The sequence below is a fragment of the Erpetoichthys calabaricus genome, chromosome 18 (genome assembly GCF_900747795.2).
Source record: "Erpetoichthys calabaricus chromosome 18, fErpCal1.3, whole genome shotgun sequence".
Lineage (NCBI taxonomy): Eukaryota > Metazoa > Chordata > Cladistia > Polypteriformes > Polypteridae > Erpetoichthys > Erpetoichthys calabaricus.
This window is the reverse complement of record NC_041411.2, coordinates 51,464,633-51,486,240: the sequence shown is the minus strand read 5'-3', so window position 1 is coordinate 51,486,240 and position 21,608 is coordinate 51,464,633. Positions and strand designations below refer to the sequence as shown.

The 21,608-nt window shown below is 38.6% G+C and overlaps 1 protein-coding gene across 1 annotated transcript in view; it reads right to left on the bottom strand.

Annotated features, from left to right (window-relative positions):
- rasgrp4 (RAS guanyl releasing protein 4) overlaps positions 1-21,608 on the bottom strand; it is a 156,057-nt gene that overhangs the window by 14,351 nt on the left and 120,098 nt on the right. The window contains exons 7-14 of the mRNA XM_051921377.1: positions 13,616-13,789; positions 13,155-13,271; positions 12,790-13,065; positions 1,487-1,567; positions 1,296-1,400; positions 866-975; positions 309-447; positions 192-228 (exon numbers count right to left, since the gene is read on the bottom strand). Of these exons, the coding sequence (XP_051777337.1) occupies positions 192-228; positions 309-447; positions 866-975; positions 1,296-1,400; positions 1,487-1,567; positions 12,790-13,065; positions 13,155-13,271; positions 13,616-13,789 (1,039 nt within the window). The remainder of the gene's footprint in view (positions 1-191; positions 229-308; positions 448-865; positions 976-1,295; positions 1,401-1,486; positions 1,568-12,789; positions 13,066-13,154; positions 13,272-13,615; positions 13,790-21,608) is intronic.

Sequence of the window (21,608 nt, the reverse complement as noted above, 5' to 3'; positions counted from 1 at the left end):
CTTGGTAAATCTTCTAGGAGCAACACCGAGATTTATAATGGCATTAGCATTATCAACCTATGTGAGCTGCAGTTACTGATGGCAAGACTGACAATCTAATAATTACCATAATTTATGTAAGATTCATGATCCTCAGTAAAGCTAAAAATAAAATAGATAAATATAGTCAACTATATGAGTGATGTACATACCTCGACAACGATAGCCCTGCTTAATGACACCCCAAAGCTAGGAATAAAAGAAACAGACATTAATGGGTATATATCTTACCTTATTGGAACTAGTGTTAATTACTGTAGGAAACTTACAAAGCCATTACAGGTATCACAGAAAGTTGGCTTCTTATAAGTGGTTTCCTGGAAGTTGTGCAGTAATCCTAGTTTAGAGCAGATGGAAATACCTCGCATAAAATAGGAAGTGATTTCTTCACGACTCATCAAGCCTTCACTGTGGAGACAAATTGCCAAAAAAACTTCAAATTTAAAACAATAAAAATGGCCGTGAGAAATTCATATATGATTATTTTCTACAGCCCATGCCACCATTTTCTTTTTGATTTTCTTTCATAGGCACAACCATTTAATGCATTATTGAATTCTGCAACATGGTCCCATTGCTACCATATAGTGGCTGGAAGGGGTACTGTAAAATGCCATTGGGCATTATAGCATTCAAGCCTTGTTTTGTTTATTGACTCACACTCTCATTTCCTGGTCCAGTATCATTTATTCATTTATTTTGGTAAATTATGGTCTGCCATCTTACAGCACACACATATTTGGACTACAGTTTGTGATTAGATCATTGAATTAAAATGGACATTCACTGCTTACATGCAATTATGTTGTCATTTTTTTTGACTTACCGCTCTCTGTCATGCGTGCAAAAGGAAAATGGGAAGCTTGCTGCAATCTTCTCAAAGTCCTCCTGAGAAATGAAGCCATCGTGGTTGTGGTCATAGTTCTTTATGACTGACTGCAGGGGGCAACAGGAGGATAGGATCTCAGCAGGTTGATGAAAATTCTGTGCCACTGAAGACAGGGCTCTGCAGCGCAGACATGAACATATGCGTCACAGAGACAAGTCTTGGCAACAAGCTTCACTAAAATGATGACAAAAACATGGCCTTAAACGGAAGATTGACTGGCTAAGCTAAGCCAGACATAGTGCTCGCTGTTTACTTGCTTTCATACATATAGAGACTGAGTATTCTTCCTTGATCTAGACTCCTCAAGTTTACACCTGGTACAAGACCAAGATATACTGCACTAGAGACTCGGGGGAAATCCACTCACCTCCACCATTTGTTTCACATGCTTGGAGATGACTGCTGGATCATGTCTTGGTGCCACTCCTGAAGCCCAGTCTACAAACACAGGGGGTTTGGAGGGAATAGCAGGCTGTAATTGAGACCAATGGGTATATTCACTAAAACATCAGGAAACCTTTTTAGTGCAATGCTAAATCTTTTGGATTGTGGCCTCACCTGGATTTTTGGGTTCCTGGGCTCTTTTGTGTAGGAGAGTTCATAGATTTCATCCTCAGTATAGTATAGATCCAAAGAAAGCTGGTTAATAAAGTAAGCAGAAGATGATTAGTATGAGATTAGGTGATATGCATGTTTTCAATAACACCCCAAAATTCAAATATGGTATGGAATTCACATTCTGTTTGTTCTGGGGTTTAAGAAGATATATATACCTATGAAAGAATGAACGTTTGCTCAACTTTAGTTATTTAAACACATTTAATTTTGAAGAGTGTGTTGCTAAATCCAAGGGCTACCAAGTGACCCACCTAACAACTAATGAGCTATCTGCCCTCTTACATAAACACCAGGGGCCTCATGTATAACGCCGTGCATAGAACTCATACTATAACATGGCGTAAGCACAAAAGCAGGAATGTGCGTACGCACAGAAAAATCCAGATGCAGGAATCTGTGCGCACGCAAACTTTCACGTTCTTCCACTACATAAATCCCGATCAGCATGAAAAGTAACGCACATGCACGCGCCTTCTGTCCCACCCCCAATTCCTCCCAGAATTACGCCTCTTTGAATATGCAAATCAATATAAATAGCCTTCTGTGAAAAGACAATGAGAAAAGCACAGGGGAAAATATAAGAAATTTCGGTGAATACCAAGTGGAGGCAAAGGAAAAACATACTATTTGTTGGTTTAAACAGTGGTATAATCAACAAAAGAAAGTTGATCGAGTGACAGTGTCGGAGAAACTCGAAAGCTCAAGTTCACAAAGTCGCACAGTGCCCGAAATAAAAAAGAAATCACATATCAAAGTCGCCGTGAAAACGCAAGTCTGAGTGTCATGTGAAAGCTTATTAGGGTACAGACAAAAAAAATAGGCACACAGTGGGAAAAAAGCACAAAATGTCAACTTTAATCTCGAAATTTCCACTTTAATCACGTAGTTTATTTTGCCATTAAAGTAGAACATCATAAACTTCATTTTAAAATCGTTTAATTTACTAGTTTCTCAAATCCAATTGTAACTAAAGAAGCACATTAAATGCTTTGTTCTGTATTTGATCTTCTATGTGTGTGAATCACTACCTGCTTCTTAAACGGGCTTTCTTTTTCTCTGACAGGACACATAATCCATTATATTCGTGATATTACAGCTCTCTGAATAATTAAAATACTGAGATGTATACGTGATATTTTTTTCATGATGATAGGAATGAAAGCATGTTATTAAACATGGGAACACGGTGGCGCAGTGATTGTTCATGTCTCACACAAGAGGCTTGCTGCGCCATGCGCGACCTTGGATGAAATAATTTATTGCAGCAGTACTGTCTCTTTCAAACGTACTAACCTCCAATTCCTTTCCTTACTTTTCTTTCTCCAAATACCCAATTGCCACACAATCAGCTCTGTAATAGATGTGAAACCATCTGTAAGCTCAGAATGCCGATTCTTCAAAACTTTTAAGGAACATTGAAATATCTTCATAGTACATGTTTAATTATTCTATCCGTCTATCCTTCCAGTGTCGCGTCAGCATGAGCAAGAATACAACGCAATGCAGGAACAATCCATGAACTAGCTAGCGCTGCGGCACCGTGTCCTCACATGTTTAATTATTAACAATACAGATTATTTAAATGAAGTTAAAGTTTTATCTGTATAATGTAATCAACATATTTTGCTGCATTTCATCTTAAAAATGATATTGTCATCAATATGTAAATACGCGACTTTATAAAGTGGCGCAGGTTGTGTAATATTATAACTGTATCCCAAGTTTACAGTGAGGTGATTGTACTTATAAGTACAAATAGTTCTACAAGGAGCACTTGATGGACTGATTTAGTGTGTTTATAGTTCTTGGAATGAAACTTTTTCTAAACCGCGAAGTTTGTACAGGAAAGTCACTGAAACGTTTTGCCATGGCTGAGGCAGCGTCTGCTTCATGCTGTATACCGATAATTCTCTTTCCGATCAGCTGCTGCTGTGATTCCCCACTCAGATACAGTGATATAAATACTCCGAGTGGTGCAGTGAGAGTAATATGGAAAAAGATGATCTGCTGTGGCAACCCTTAACGGGAGCAGCTGAAAGAAGAACAAGATGCATTGAGAGTAACAACGCTAAAGCAGTTATGGTATTTGGAATACTATGGCTATTCCCTGGACCATTATATTGCTGCAGGTTAATTACAATCAGATGCATTACACTAATAAACAATATGCAGTTAGTTTCAGTGTATTTATAAAGCCGTGTCAGGAATGTGGATCTAAGAAAGAAAGGGTGACCACACAGGAACAATAGCATTGCTTTGATGCTGGGTGCCGCCAGTCTGCAAAACCGAGCGGAGAAATTGCGTATGCCAGGGCATAAGGTACCGTGGAAAAGTGTGTGGCTTTACGCCAAGTTTAGGTTTTATACATCGCGATTTGAGCGTGGAAACGTACGTACGCAACATTTCTGTGCGTATGCACCGTTTATACATGAGGCCCCAGGACTTCACCTTTCACATGACTGGTGCCTAGCTAAAATTATTATTCATAAAATCATATTGACACATTAACATCTACTTACATAGGTAGCTATTGCTTAGATGCCTTGTACTTTTAGACACTAGTATGTCAAATGGTAATATTGCAAGTGACAATAAATATAAAACAAGATTTGAGGAATGTCATTATATCACTATTGACATTGAGTATCCATGAGCAAGTTACTTCACTTGCCTGTGCTCCAACTGGGAAAACAAAAGAAATGTAACCAATTGTATCTGAAATGTTATAAGTCAAACTTTGATAAAGACATCAGCCAAATCAGTTAATGTACAGTAAATGTAAATTATGCTTTAAAATTAAATCTTAATAAATAAATGTGTCCCTTAAAGAGGAGCCCCATTGTAAATCTGGAACATATAGTATACAGCTACTGAGTTGGCCAGGGGCATATTGTGCCTAATAATTTAGATTGCATTGTAGAGGTACAGCTTTTCTTATTCATAGGTACAAGTATGTATTCTACTTTGTATCATTATGTTGTACAGTATGAGTAGAGTTATTTTAACCACCTTATTGATTATCTGTTACAGTTCTCTTTATATATGAAGTCATATTGATGTTTAGTGTTTTAGGATGCTGTTAAGACTTTAAATGTTGCTATATATGTTCCACTGACAAACTCTTTAGGATGGAAATTACAAAAGCACTAGAATGGATAGAGAATTTCCCAGTGACCTCATCCAGAACTGTTTGTTCTTTTTTTTTTTTTTTTGTTCTTTATTTCGTCTTATACGATTTCTCGTATTAGAAATTTGTTAGTTTTCGCATACCCCTTGGGGTCAGAGCGCAGGGTCAGCCATTGTACAGCGCCCCTGGAGCAATTACAGGTTAAGGGTCTTGCTCAAGGGCCCAGCAGAGTAGGATCTCTTTTGGCAGTGACGGGGATTCGAACCGGCAACCTTCAGGATACCAGCGCAGATCCTTAGCCTCAGAGCCACCACTCCACCAAGCTAAAGTATATTTCTAATTGATATTGCTTAGCTGCTTTATTGCTGTATGTCACAAATACAACAAATTAGTTTTTACTAATACACTCAAGTAAAGCAAAATAAACATATAATACAATTCAAATGAGGTGCGAGATACCAAAACACTATATAAAAGTTCAGACTTGAAAATGGAAGCCAGAAGGACAAACCTCCTGGCTGATGAAAGTGAATGAGATTGTCAGACAGCACAAGACAGAAAAATCTAAAAGAGAGTAAATACTTTTATTATGTTATGCCTGAAAATGTCCAACAAGTTGTAAGATATAGGGAAAAAAAACCAAATCAAAATATAAAAGAAACAGCAATACTAAAGTGGTTTGGGACGTTCTTAACTCACTTTTGTTTTTCAGGGTCTCCTTATTCATTCTTTATTCTAGCGGTCATCTGAATATGATCAGCTCTGTGTGTGGAAAATGAGTGCAGAAATACTTAAATGATGGTTTACTTTTCATTGCCATCATCTCCAGGGTCTTTCCTGCCTTACAGCTAATACCGCTAGGTTAACTTCTGTTACGTAGGATTTTACATTTTTCTCTAATCAGTATGTATTGCTTGAATTATTGGTGTATTCTTTAAAAATGCAATGCAGTATTTAGAATTTTTATTTCCTAATCATACAATGGGATACAGTTTACTTTCAGATATATCAAACATTAATGGTTAATAAATGCACGTTTCTTTATTATTCTTCCAGGGCAGATGTGCTGTAGTGTTTCCAAATACCAGTAGTCACAAGGAAAAAATTATTAATGATAATAATTCTTTGCATTTATATAGCGCTTTTCTCACTACTCAAAGCGCTCAATTTAACCATAAATTCACCAGTGAATCAGAGAGCACATTCATACTCACTTAGACTATTTACAATTAATAGCCTGATGGTATGTTTTTGTACTATGAAATTAATAGAACAAAGCCAAAGGGGTACTAAGAGACCATGCAACATTTGCAAATATTCCAGATGGGAATCATACCAGATTCCAACAATATAAACTATTATGTCTAAATAGAATAATTAATAAATTTTACATTAAATGATCACACACCTAAAACACTACTTAGATCAGGGCTTTTCAAACTCGGTCCTAGGGACCCACTGTGGCTGCAGGTTTTTCTTTCCAACCAGATTCATAATCAGTGACAACAATTGATAACATTGATCTTATTTAGTTAGCTGGTATTTTTTTTCCTTTTCTCTTATTTTACATTCAGAAAATCAGGTCAGCATGATTTTAGGCAAAGCTCTCAATTTACCAGTCAATCTATGCTTCTACCCTCACCTATGGTCATGAGTTACGGGTAGTGACCGAAAGAACAAGATCGCGAATACAAGTGGCTGAAATGAGTTTCCTCCACAGCGTGTCTGGGCTTTCCCTTAAAGATACGGTGAGAAGCTCAGTCATCCGGGAGGGGCTCAGAGTAGAGCTGCTGCTCCTCCGCATCGAGAGGAGTCAGATGAGGTGGCTCGGGCATCTAATCAGGATGCCTCTTGGACGCCTCCCTGGTGAGGTGTTCCGGGCACGTCTAACCGGGAGCAGGCCCCCGGGGAAGACCCAGGACACACTGGAGGGACTATGTCTCCTGGCTGGCCTGGGAACGCCTCGGGATTCCCCCCGGAAGAGCTAGAAGAAGTGGCCGGGGATAGGGAAGTCTGGGCATCTCTGCTCAAGCTGCTGCCTCAGCAGCCCGATCTCGGATAAGCGGAAGAGGATGGATGGATGGATGATTTTTACATTTCATTTAGAAATATTTCTATTTTTGCTATAGATTTAAATGCTTAACTCTTTTGTTGATTTCATTATACTTTGCCCTTCCTCTATGCATTTTGCTCCCTTCATTGTATCTTAATAATGACAATTAAAAACTAGCAGAGCAGACACCCAGGCAAACAATACTGAGTCGTGAAAGGCTGCAACTACTTTGAGTCTCAGACCCACTCATTAGTAAATAATGATTTAATTAAACAGAACACCTGGAAAAGTAGAATGAAAATCAAGATGAACATTTTGTTAAAATAAGAAAAATGCATTATACCCAAAAAACTGCTTAATACATTTAAATATATATATATATTTTTTTTTTCCAAACTTACTTTTCTAATTACTACATTGTTCCCAAAACACAAAATCTGGGAAATAACAGTTCACTTAATTAACCCAGGAGACCAATTAAAAACAGAAGCTGTTTGGAACAAAAACCTGCAGCCAAAGTGGGTCCCCAAGACCGAGTTTGAAAACCCCTGATTTAGATGATAATGCGGAGGTATACTAGTAACTTTTTTATTCTATAGATTGGCTCAAAATATATAATATGAGAACTATGGAAGGGGAAGACTTGGAAGACCAATGTAACAATATCTTTAATAAATGAATTACAAAGCTGCTTTGCTAGGTGGAGCAAGTCTAAACATGACCATACAACATTTATGAATTCAACGTTTCCATTTACGGAAGTCAATGGCTCTCCTGGTTGAACTGGATGTTTGGCAGAAATGAGCCCTGAATGAGATGCCAATGCATTGTAGAAGGGGCCAGTTCTAAGCATAGGCCAAGTAGGCACTGGCCTAGGGGCACCATGATTTGAATGACACCAAACCCCATTCAAGCGCCACACTCCCTCCCTCCCCCAACAGCAGATGTGCGATGATCTCTAAAGGGCCCCCCCCGAGATCTCCAAGGGGGACTGCTGGTCATTGATTTCACATATCCCCACTCAGCCAGCCTTAATGGATTTCACATGAGGTCACAAGCACATGGCTCTCCAAGGGGTACTTTCTCTTTGATATCGTTTAGGAATTGTGGGTGCTTGCATCCAACATTGCTTAAGGGTGTCATGTACTCTTGAGCTCACTCTAATTGTAGGGCACACACAGACCCACACCACCAATAGACACTCCCAGCCAATGGAGTCACCAGTTCATCTAAAATTCACATTTGAGTCAGATGGGAGGAAGTTTTGATTACTTAGAGGAATCCACCTAGTCATGAGGAGAAATTGAAGAATCCACGGACACTGTGACTAGAACAGGAAATAATTCTAAGTCCCTAACGGGTGTAAGCCAGGAGTACTAATCACTGCTCTACAACATTTTCTCACACTCAACAAGATAGTAATGAATGAATGTTTTTTATTCAAAACAATATGTTAAGAGAATTCGGAATATTAAAAAATATCACTAGCATCATTGCTTACTAGTTACAAGAGCAGAGTTTTACAGGTTTTTAAAAAAGTCACATCATGTAACTCATGATTTAAACTGAGTTCGCAGAGGCCCATGGTAGCTATTGGTATTTCGTCCACCTACTTTCTGAATTAAAAGCCACTCTTTGTTGTTAGTGGCATAGTCAGTATGCTTCAGTACCAGCAGCAATACACTTTGAATTAAGAAATTGATTGGAATGAAATCCTGTAGGCACCTCAGTTCTAAGTAAACTTTGGAGCACCCAGCTTATAACAAGTATATTATTATAAGAAAAAAAGACAAAATATCCATCCAATTTTTTTTAAAGAGGTTGTGATTAATTGAGAAAAATGGCTTTAAGATTGTAGAGATACTTGAAAAATTAAGAAAAACTTTATCGAGTAATTTTTATCTTGAACCACTTTAAAATGTAACCATGTTCCATGTCACATATCCAGGACAGGGTTTCAGGCAGCCAAGGATTATTTCTGAAGTATTGTACAGAAAACAGGAAGCAGCCCTGCATGATGATGTCATCTCACCATTCTGTATTGTGTTTTCATCATGGATACTGTCATTTAATGGCTGTGGCCAATTTTGTATAGCAGCAATGCCTGTTGCTGCCCATTCTATCACTGATTTCGCTACAAATGACATTGTTATGTAGTCAATGCAACAGATGGTGCAGCAGTAAAACAGACTATCCATCCATCCATCCATTTTCTACCCCGCTGAATCCGAACACAGGGTCACGGGGGTCTGCTGGAGCCAATCCCAGCCAACACAGGGCACAAGGCAGGAAACAATCCCAGGCAGGGTGCCAACCCACCGCAGGACACACACAAACACACCCACACACCAAGCACACACTAGGGCCAATTTAGAATCGCCAATCCACCTAACCTGCATGTCTTTGGACTGTGGGAGGAAACCGGAGCGCCCGGAGGAAACCCATGCAGACACGGGGAGAACATGCAAACTCCACGCAGGGTGGACCCGGGAAGCAAACCCGGGTCACCTAACTGCGAGGCAGCAGCGCTACCACTGCGCCACCGTAGTTATTTTTTAAAATGAATAAAATATGCTTTAGTTTAGAACTCTATTTCATGTAGCAAACTAATACAACGTATATACCATGATTGTATCTAATAATAATAAATAGTATAATCTATATAGGTATTTTATCTGAGAACTTGTTTATAGCACTCTCTGCCTACACTCAGTCAAGAGTGCTATACAAAAATAAGTTATATTGTATGAATGTGAAGTAATCCCACAACACCTGGTAAAGAAACTGGAGCCACTAGGTATCAACACCCCTCTGTGTAATTGGTTATTAGACTTCCTCACTGACAGACCCCAGACAGTACGTCTTGGAAAAAACACCTCTGAGACTACCATCATGAACACTGGGGTTCCCCAGGGCTGTGTTCTAAGCCCCCTACTCTTTACCTTGTTGACTCACGACTGCTGTGCCAATTACAACTCGAATCACATCATAAAATTCGCAGACGACACAACAGTAGTGGGCCTCATCAGTAGTGACGATGACTCCGCATACAGAGAGGAAGTTAATCAACTCATTGCCTGGTGTGGAAAAAACAACCTGGCACTGAATGCCAACAAAACAAAAGAGATCATCGTTGACTTCAGGAGAAAGCACATGCCACACCGGCCACTTACAATTCATGGAAACAGTGTGGAGTCAGTGAGAAGCACTAAGTTTCTGGGAGTGCACATCACAGATGATTTGACACTGCCCACAAATACCACTTCTCTTGTCAAGGGGGCACAACAGCGACTTCATTTTCTCCAAAGGCTGAAAAGAGCAAACCTCCCCTGTACTGTACTCACAACTTTCTACAGAGGAATTATAGAAAGTATATTGACCAGCAGCATCTCAGTTTGGCATGGTAGCTGCACTGCCACTGAACAGAAGATACTTCAAAGAGTGGTGAGGACAGCGGAGAAAATTATCGGGTCCTCACTCCCATCTGTTCAAGAATTACAGTACTCACGTTGCCAGAGCAGATCCATTTGGATCATAAAAGATCTCACACACCTGGCACATGGGCTGTTTGAACTTCTGCCCTCTGGAAAATGTTACAGCAGTATGCACTGCAGAACGACCAGATTTAACAGGAGCTTCTTCCCCCAGGCCATCAGAATACTAAACTCTGTTAAATAACCCTTGACCTTTTGCTCTCTTACTTACTGTGCACTTTATTACCACAAATAGGTCTTAAGTTTACATTAAATTGAATTGTAATATTGTACAATATTACATTGTATATATTATGTATAAATATTGTATCCATATAGTGCAATAACACAATCACTGTGAAACGATGTGCAATATTTTCTTTCATATTTTATTTCACCCACTGACTGGCTTACATTTATATATATCTTTTGTGTTTATTGTTTGTACTGTGCTGCCTTGTGCTGTCTTACCTACTTTCTGTGTAAGAAGTGAAATGTTTGTAATGTCTGTATGTTGTCTTGCGTGCACTTATCTTTTATGTCTGCACATTTAACCTGGAGATACGCAATTTCGTTCAGCTATGCATCCGTTGTTGTACTGTTGTATGGTATGAATGACAATAAAGTTCACTTACTTACTTACTTACTTAATAACTTTGACTTGAAAAATACTAAGCTTATCCTTTAATCTCCTGACATCTTCACTAAACTTTTTTCAATAATTGCACACCTTTTATTTCCCAAGGTGTTTGTTGCATCTGTGGTTATCAGATGTTTTTTCTTTGATGCTTGAGAATATATATATATATATATATATATATATATAGTGGCACGCGGCTGGGGGTGGTACCCAGCCGGTTCGCCCAAGAGGACCGGAGGAGTGCTTACGCCTCCTCCAGAGCATGAGGGGGCGACCGCCCTGATGGCTTTGGGGACCACGGGTACAGAGCTTTGAAGCTCAACCCTGTAGGGGCCCGTGGTCACCACCAGGGAGCACCCCAAAGTCTGAGGAGTGCTAGGGGGAAGAAGACCAGGGACACCCGGAGTGCTTCCGGGTGCGTAGCCGGCACTTCCGCCACACTGGGGAGTGCCGGCAGAAGATTGTCGTGAGGCACCTGGAGAACATCCAGGTGGTTATAAAAGGGGCCACCTCCCTCCATTTGATGGCTGGAGTCCGGTGGAAGAGAACAGAGCTCAGAGGAGAGGAGTGGAGGCAGACCAGAAGAGAAAGGCATTGTGAAAGGGCCTGGATTTTTGGGGTGATTGGTGCTGCGGCACTGGGTTTGTGCGTGTTTCATAATTGTAAATTTTCTGTAAATAAACGTGTGTTGGGTGATAAAACGATATCTTCCCGTCTGTGTCCGGGCTGTTCCCCACAATATATATATACTGTCAAATAAACAAACCACATGCCGTGGCACAGCGTAAAGGGGCTTTTTCTTTGACACTGACGTCCGAGGTTTGATCCCTGAGAGGAGAGCAGTAGAGTGTGTACGCCTGATGAGCCCAAATGAGGGCGAAACACGTGTCGCATACTCTTTGCATTATTTAACAGTAAACTATGCAACATTCTATGATCTGTTTCTCGCAACTGAAAGAGGGCACCGTGCCAGATGTTTGCCGAATGGCAGACCAACCACAAGCGTTACCTGGTAGGTAACCACCCATACAATTCAGGTCGTCGTGACTCAGACTATGAATGCAATGAATGTGTATATATATATATATATATATATATATATATAGATATATATATATATATATATATATATATATATATAATATACTTGATGCAACATAATTTTCTCCTTTTATTACTACTTGGCAAAAAACATGCTTACATGTGACCTGGACTTTTTAAGTCACCTATGAAGGTGTTTACATTATACTGAAATATGATTGATGTTAATGCTAAAAATGTTAAAAAAAAGAGGTCCGTGCTAGGTTGGAACTTTCACACATACTTTTTATTAGTGATTTTTTCTGTCTCTAAGCTATTATAGTAGATTACAAGGGTCAGCATACACTAAGTACTTTAAGTGAATAATGTAATTGGATTGTTTGTTTTTTTTAATCCTGTCAGTAAACTCATCTTATTGCATGCATTCTATACCCAGGGCAGACAACCAATCTATGCTTAACAAATATTCTTAAAGGTGTAATGTAACTCCCAGTCTCCTCATTCCTCATCCTACTGGGGAGAACATTTAGTATGACTAAGTACTTTTCCAGCTTTTGCAGTACATTCGATTATCTTTGTGTATAATTTTTGCATTCCCAATTATTTTTGAGGAATTTCTATCTTAAAATGCAGAATTCTATTAGAGGTTTTAGCAGAAAACTTAGATTTTATTCAGCTTACAGTGGATGAATGCATGGTCAAAATAATTAGAATGGGTATACATTTTGTGAAACCTCATACTTTGTGCAGTTTTTTCCAAGTATTTTACATTTCCTACATGAATATAAATTTTCAAGTTATGCTCATACCAAGATGTGAAGATATCTGTTTACAGCATAAGTTAAAATATTACTGGTGCAGTGGACTACTGAATTTACTGTGGAATAGAAACATGCACATTATTCTCACCGTAAGAAGGTGGACTAGGTCCTTGTTGGCTTCAAAGGGAGGAGTGGCAGTCTGTATCTGAAGAAGCTCACTCAAGTTGTTGTATAAGTGCTGTAGCTTGCTTAAGTTGATTTTCGTGTCCTCTAAGTAATCTGGCAAGGCTTCATTTAGAGATACTAGGTCTTTTAGATGTACTCCTAAAATGGGAATCTTGAACCCAGAGCATTCATTGTATACCCTTCTATATATACTAAAATTGCTATGAGAAGAGAGTAGATCTGTCATTTCATTCAAAGTCTGAAACAGAGAGGGACAGCAACAGTTTATACCAAATATGTATTTGACCTAGTGATGCTAAAATACTGTATATTTACTGCTAAACTCACCTTTGTCACTTCCTGGCTGAGGTAGCTGGTAGTTTCCTTGAGCCGTGAAATGGAACTGTGGCAAAGACCTCCAATGACAGCCATGAGGGTATTAAAGTTCTGTAATTGGCGAAGCTTCTATATGAAACAAGGAAATAACCTAATTAGGACAGGATTGAAATGTGGAAGCAGGAGTCTAAATGAGGAACAGCAGCTAATGGAAAATAAGTTAAGGTGTTGAAAGCAGTGACATCAGAGATGAACCAAATGCAGTTATTGAGAAATGCAGACAAACAGTGAAAATCAAAATAGGTGCTAGAGAACAGTCAGTGAAAGACAAATTGTTTGCAGTCAATGGCAGTTCTGGCTGCTTTTCAAATTTTTAAACAATTGGGAGAAATATTGGTCATTTTGATCATACAATGGCTAAAACTGTACCCCAATATTTTTCTTACTCTTATAAAGACTGACAGCTCCAATACCTGTGCAACGTGGATGAACTTTGTAAACACTTCTGCTCGCTGCTGGGGTGTATGGCGATTTAGGATCATCAGCTGAACCCACTGCGAGATCCCATTGCACAGTGCCACAGACCTTTCTAAAGCTGGTTTCCCACGAACAGAGCTATTCACCACATAACTCCTGTAGTCCAAATACTGTAGAGAATTCAGAAGAGAAGTATCAGAAAGTAATGGAATGCTCAGTGGAGTAGTTGTTAGAAAAATTGACCATAAACAGCTGACTATTCTGCTTATCAATGTTTTGACATTTAGCTTTGCAAAGAAAGTCAAGTAAAGTGGTGAATGTCAAACTGACACATAATGTAGGTAGCTTTCTTCTTCCTATAGTGAGTATGTATGAGCAGTGCTTCTTACACACATCTGCCACTGTCTACAAGGCTACATATCAGTGAGATTAAAATTCATTTAAGTTTTTGAATCCTTAAGGAAGATTGTCTATGGACCATATAATTGAAAATAAATGAATTGTTAATAGGAGCTTTTATCAAAGAAAATATTTAAAAGTGGTGTTCATTTTAAGTTTGATCTAATTCCTTTTATTTTTATTTCAAGTGAAAAATGAGAATTAAATACAGATATTGTCTAAATATCTTTCTTTACACATCAGTAATGGGAAAAGCAAAATGAATTGTATTTCATACTATAATAGTTCTACTTATCATTGTTTGGGATAATATAAACTATTAAAAATAACCCCTGGTAAAATTGTTGTTTATATGTGGATAGTTTCAATAAAACCCATATACTGTAACATCAAGGGAAAACAAGCAAAAAAAAAAGGTGTTATAATAGGCTTCTTATATACTATGGGCAATGGCAACTTTAAATTAGCCCATGTGAGTGAGTATAGTTGTGTGAGTGTCCCCTTCAATAGACTGGCACCCTTCTCAGGGCTGACTCTTGCCTGATACTGCTGGCACATTATTTCTGTAGCCCTGTAATAGAATAAATTTATTCAGAATATTGATACTATTTAAATAATAAATGCATTTTAAAAAATTAATGTATGAGTTTTAATTTAATAAATAGTAACAACATAATCTAAATGTCTCTCATCCATTATTTTTTTTCTCTAAATTAATAAATCAATATATCATCTTATAAGTATTTTGGATGTATAAATAACCATTTCAACTATCCTTTCATAAAATTACTCTTTATAACTTATATAGCTACAACATAACTAATATACCTACTATACAAGGAAAAACATACAAAGACTAAAGTTGTATATTACAAGTGCTGCTTATAGATGTTTCATTCCCATCATCACTACTCATTTTTTTAATAAATGAGAAACATATTCACATGGGGTGGCACGGTGGTGCAGTGGGTAGCGCTGCTGCCTCGCAGTTAGGAGACCCGGGTTCACTTCCCGGGTCCTACCTGCGTGGATTTTGCATGTTCTCCCCGTGTCTGCGTGGGTTTCCTCCGGGTACTCCGGTTTCCTCCCACAGTCCAAAGACATGCAGGTTAGGTGCATTGGCGATTCTAAATTGTCCCTAGTGTGTGCTTGGTGTGTGTGTGTGCCCTGCGGTGGGCTGGGCGCCCTGCCCGGGGTTTGTTTCCTGCCTTGCTCCCTGTGTTGGCTGGGATTGGCTCAGCAGACCCCCGTGACCCGGTAGTTAGGATATAGCAGGTTAGATAATGGATGGATGGACATATTCACATTGTTCAAAAATTCACAGATATTATATATTACCAGAAACATTCCCAGGTCCAGATTAAAAGGAGCCTGCCACCATACCTCAGTGAGTCAGAGTTGGGAGGCAGCAGGCAAAACTCACATGAAACTTTCCTTTGCACACATGCATTGGTAGGCTGCTGCTCACTCACATTTTTTCCCAATTCAGGACAGTTCCCAATGCCAGTCAGAAATATTAACAAAAGCAATAAAAAAATCAGCAAAAACAAATTTGTTCAGCTAATCTCCAATGTGAGCATCTTAACACCTTGTCACACATGGGCGCCTGAGGATCACCTGCTGCTCCCAGAGCAAAAGGGGGCAATGCAGCTAACTATATTGTCTCTTTTTCCCCCCAAAGCACAAAGAAAACGCTCAGTTAGGGCAACTAAGCCTCGTCCGCAATGCTCTAGGAAGCCCTGCCCTTTCCAGTCAAAGCTTATAAATACAGATGTTTCTGGTTTGAGCAATCTCATTTGAGAAGCAGACATTCTGTATGACAGATATCCTTGACAGTGACCTGCTCAATAGAGCCAGTGTACCAGGGAAGCCTCGCAGGCTACCCAGGCAGTTATTGTGCCGGTTTTCTATTTTTGTGCCCCTAAATATTTATCTAAATTGGATTTGTTGGTCTCTTGAATTCAACACAGTAGCCCAACTGGTATCCCAACTTTTCCTATGGATTCCTCCACTCATGTGCCTGTTGATAATCTAAAGGATAAATGGATATCCAAAATGAGATTAACACTTATTATACTGATACCAGCAACGGCGTAGTGCACGATGACGTGCAGTGAACACACTTGATTTGAGCATTCATAGTTTTCATACTCTTTCTCTGTCTCTGTTTAGCATTCACTCAGAGGTTGATGCGCTTGGTGCTTCCTGAGCAGCTCTTCTCTTCTCCACCCTAGCGACCCGCTGCTTCTCTTATTTCATCGGCATGCGTTAAAACTGATTAAGTTAGCTTTTGTGTTGCACTTGTAAGGGTAAATTTCATAAAAATGTTAAAAAATACTTTTTTTCTTTTACATATCTATATATAGATGGAATTAATTACTAAGTAATGTAGTTGATATTATCATCTTGTAGACCTTCGTAACAACTGTCAGGATAAGATAAGAACTGTAAATCATTTGGGAGAACCAAGAGCAAAATAGAGGTAGAGAGTCCACAGGAACTTTGAATAACCAGCTTTCAAAAGTTGCTAGAAGCCCTGCCCTGCCCTGAAAGTGACAGTTGCCCATTTTAAAGGGCATGTAACCCAGGAACTGTCTTAAAAAACTGGATAATTTCTGAACTGACGTGTATGGTGGTCTAGTTTGACCTGCTACTAAACCCAGAAGCAATTATAGGGCATGGCTTAAAATGAATACATTTTAGGGTTTTAAAGGTCATCACCCTGTTATGGTGCGGGTTTGCTCCATGCTTCTGGGTCCTTCTGGGAGCCTTTTGAACCCGCCACTGCCAATAACATTTCCAAAGATGAGCCTAGCACAACACACGCACACAGCAAGGGGTAGGTGCATCAAGTGACAGTGCTTTATTACAATAAAGTCAAACAATTAGTGTTCAAAAGTGCAGTGCCCCTTCCATAATAAAATCCAGTTCACAAATTTAAAATCCAGATTAAAATTAGTTAAAAACAAACAGCCACTTGGTCCTTCAAGTCTTGCCTGACAAGCCCAGCACCTCTCCAATTCCATCTCCTCAGTTCACCTATTGCTCACTCAGCTGGCAGAGACAGTAGCAGCTGCAGTCCTCACTTCCTGACCCCGTCTTAGCTTCCGCCTTCTTTCTCCCTCTCTCAGTATACCTTGGATCCCTGAGAAGGATGCCACCTTGGTCACACCCACTCCTTGAAAATGAATCTGTGGAAACGATCTGACCATACAGCATCGATACTTTGCTCCCTCACGGACCAACGCCCACACTGCCTCTTGCCTATCCATCTGTTCTCCTTACACTCACGCTTCCCTTTTTAAAGTGGGGTGAAGAGCATCTGTGGCAACCACAGCTCCAGTGTTAATGAGGGACATGGGCGATCCTGCACATGTGCACAAAGTACAGGGCTGTCTGCTCTTGCATCTTATGCTGAAGCCGCTCAGACCATGCTACCATGGCCCCAACCGAAGACACGAGGGTTGTTGTTATTTATTTGTTTAAAACTTGCCAACCAGCTGCGGACCTCACTTTACCACACACCTATCAGCAGACTTACATGTGTGAATACTGAGAGACATGTAGAAGGAGTAGTAAGAGGTTTGAAGTGAGTTGGGAGGAAGTTGGCACTGAAAGATTAGAAAATAGGACACCAACTCCAACAGGCAAACAAGGCAGCAGCCTTTGAAGGGATGCAAAAAAAGGCAACAGAGATTTTGTTAGTGTTGTATTTTAACTTGATTCTTTGTTTTTTGAGTATGTTTGGTTAATGAACACCATCTGTCTATATAAAAAAGCAAAACATCTGACATCCACAAAAAGGCTGCATAGTCCAATGAACAAATGCAAAAAGAAGCACAAAGAAAGAGGGACATAAGGGCTAGTGTAGCATGTAAACAGAGGTTCATAAATGCACAGCGTGATTGAAACAGATGGACTTGCCATTGTACAGTTGCGCCCGTTATAATAAATGAGCATTTCGCTATACTAGCTTTCATATATTTTGGAGTATACTGTAAAGAAATTGTTTCTTTTGTCAAGAGGTACCAAACAGTGTTCACCTTATTATAAGATACTACAGAAACCCTTCTGGCTTTAGCAAGTCAGTATGAATTCTTATTATGAATGTTGTACAACTGATTACCATAGTTTTTTGTGTGTGGAGGGGTGAAATTGTGCTTTGGATTTTTGTTTAAGTCAAAATGAATCATTAATTTTATCCTGGTAGCAAATTATGTTTTACTGATATTTTTGTGTTGCATACCTTATATTGGGGGAATTTCCCCCATTGCAGCAACAAATAGTGGCTTTTATCAGTTTTGGGGGAATTTCAGTGTAGGGTGTATAAAAAATAATATGACTATCAAGAATTTAACATGCACATGCTTAAATTTTTTCAGTAACTGAAGGATAAATACTGATTAAAATTAATACTAAAATAAAATTTAAAACATTATTATTTTATTGTCCGTGAAGTAATACATACCAAGATAATTCAGGATGTTTTGATTTACACAAACTCTTTTGTAACAATGCACTTTTTATACCAGGTTGTTTGTTACAAATATCACTTTGTCAGATTTGTGACATTTGCTGTTGTGAAATATATGTTTACTGAAGTATATGGGGGAGACATTAGCTAAATAACAATGCTTATCAAAAGTAGTAGTTCATAGACAATTCAAATTAATTCAAATTTCAAATGTCTTACCCGATGCTTTCATTTTTGAAGTCTTTCCTTCCTTTCTATATTTGCCCCAACTTTAAGACTACCTATGAAACATTTGTCAGATTGGTCTATTTAAGATTATTACTTCAGACTTTATATAAAGCATCTTTTGTTCTAGTGTTTTCAAGCTATTTCACATAAGTGATCAGACTTGGCTATTGCTGCTGCCTGTATGTTAATGTAGAATCAGTCATTACATTGGACTGATTGTAAGTACAGAAATTAATCATTTGCTCCAGGTCCATTCAGATATGTTTCATATGTGCTTCACTCATATGTTAGTTGTTACACTGTTAAATATTACTTTGGTTTAAAAATCCCAATGAATGATATGTGAATATATGAAAGGTTGATGCCCCATCCAAGTTTGAGCCCAGTACAGCTAGGATAGGCACCAGCTCCCAGCAACTCTGAACTACATTCACCAGTTTGAAAATGGATGGCTGTATGGACACCAGTAGCCATGTTCATACCAATTTGAGGATGAATACAAAGCCTCTGTACCTTTATTGCAGCTGTATAAAGGCACTGTATGAAAAAGCAATAATTAAACTGACTGCTGATTGGTCACATCATCATGCTGTCAAAGCACACATGAATCGTGTATCTTTATTTCTTAACTAATTTGATAATGGAACACAAAAATGGCAATATTGAACTTTTTTGCCTTGAAAGCTCAGTGTGATTTTCCTGCTTTATTAAATTAAATGATGTAGAGGGGATACTCACCATCCTGAGATGAAATTCAAGCACTGACTATATATTTACAGTCATACGAAAAAGTTTTGGGAACCCATCTCAGCCTGCATAATGATTTACTCTACTTTCAACAAAAAAGATAACAGTGGTATGTCTTTAATTTCCTAGGAACATCTGAGTACTGGGGTGTTGTCCGAAGAAAGCTTTTAGTGAAGCAGTATTTAGTTGTATGAAATTAAATCAAATGTGAAAAACTAGCTGTGCAAATATTTGGGTACCCTTGTAATTTTGCTGATTTGAATGGATGTCACTGCTCAATACTGATTACTTGTAACACCAAATTGGTTGGATTAGCTCATTAAGCCTTGAACTTCATAGACAGGGGTGTACAATCACGAGAAAAGGTATTTAAGGTGGTCAATTGCAAGCTGTGCTTCCCTTTGACTCTCCTCTGAAGAGTGACAGCATGGGGTCCTCAAAGCAACTCTCAAAAGATCTGAAAATAAAGATTGTTCAGTATCATGGTTTCTACAAAAAGCTATCTCAGAGGTTTCAACTGTCAGTTTCAACTTTAAGGAATGTAATCAGGAAATGGAAGGCCACAGGCAGAGTTGCTGTTACACCCAGCAGGTCTGGCAGGCCAAGAAAAATACAGGAGCGGCATATGTGCAGGATTGTGAGAATGGTTACAGACAACCCACAGATCACCTCCAAAGACCTGCAAGAACATCTTGCTGCAGATGATGTATCTGTACATCGTTCTACAATTCAGCACAATTTGCACAAAGAACATCTGTATGGCAGGGTGATGAGAAAGAAGCCCTTTCTGCACTCACGCCACAAACAGAGTTGCTTGTTGTATGTAAATGCTCATTTAGACAAGCCAGATTAATTTTGGAACAAAGTGCTTTGGACTGATGAGACAAAAATTGAGTTATTTGGTCATAACAAAAAGTGCTTTGCATGATGGAAGAAGAACACCGCATTCCAAGAAAAACACCTGCTACCTACTGTCAAATTTGGTGGAGGTTCCATCATGTTGTGGGGCTGTGTGGCTAGTTCATGTACTGGGGCCCTTGTTAAAGTTGAGGGTCAGATGAATTCAACCCAATATCAACAAATTCTTCAGGATAATGTTCAAGCATCAGTCACAAAGTTGAAGTTACGCAGGGGTTGGATATTCCAACAAGACAATGGCCGAAAACACAGTTCGAAATCTACAAAGGCATTCATGCAGAGGAAGAAGTACAATGTTCTGGAATGGCCGTCACAGTCCCCTGACTCGAATATCATCGAAAATCGTATGGGAGGATTTGAAGCAGGCTGTCCATTCTCGGCAGCCATCAAATTTAACTGAACTGGAGAGATTTTGTATGGAAGAATGGTCAAAAATACCTCCATCCAGAATGCAGACACTCATCAAAGGCTGTAGGAGGCATCTAGAGGCTGTTATATTTGCAAAAGGAGGCTCAATTAAGTATGTAATATCTTTTTTGGGGTGCCCAAATTTATGCACCTGTTTAATTTTGTTATGATGCATATTGCATATTTTCTGTTAATCCAATAAACTTAATGTCACTGCTGAAATACTACTGTTTCCATAAGGCATGTCATATATTAAAAGGAAGTTGCTACTTTGAAAGCTCAGCCAATGATACACAAAAATCCAAAGAATTAAGAGGGTTTCCCAAATTTTTTCATATCAGTAAAGATTTTGCTAAATAATTTATGTTAACACTGAATCAAATGCTATCTGCAAATTTAAACAATTTGATTATTACATTTATATATTTATTTATTTAAACTAATTTATATATATATTTAAATGAAAACTGGCCTTATCACATATGCCTACTTTTAACTTCCTCAATTTCACAAAATAACATAGCACCATAACCGGTTATTTTCTGCCAGTTGAATCTCTGCGTCGTGTAATTTTGTAAATCTTTGCTTAGTTTATGAAAAAGGTTTTGAAAATTTATGTAAAAAATATATTACAAATTTATAGGTTTGCAGGGTCATTATTGTAATATGTACAGAGTACAATTAAATTCTTACTTGCATCTGATATTTTGTATACACTCTAGTGCTGTAAAAGGTTTTTCCTTCCTCATTAAACAAAATAGCACCATCTTCTTTGTACAAATCTGTTATAATTTCTTAATTATACATTCATAATA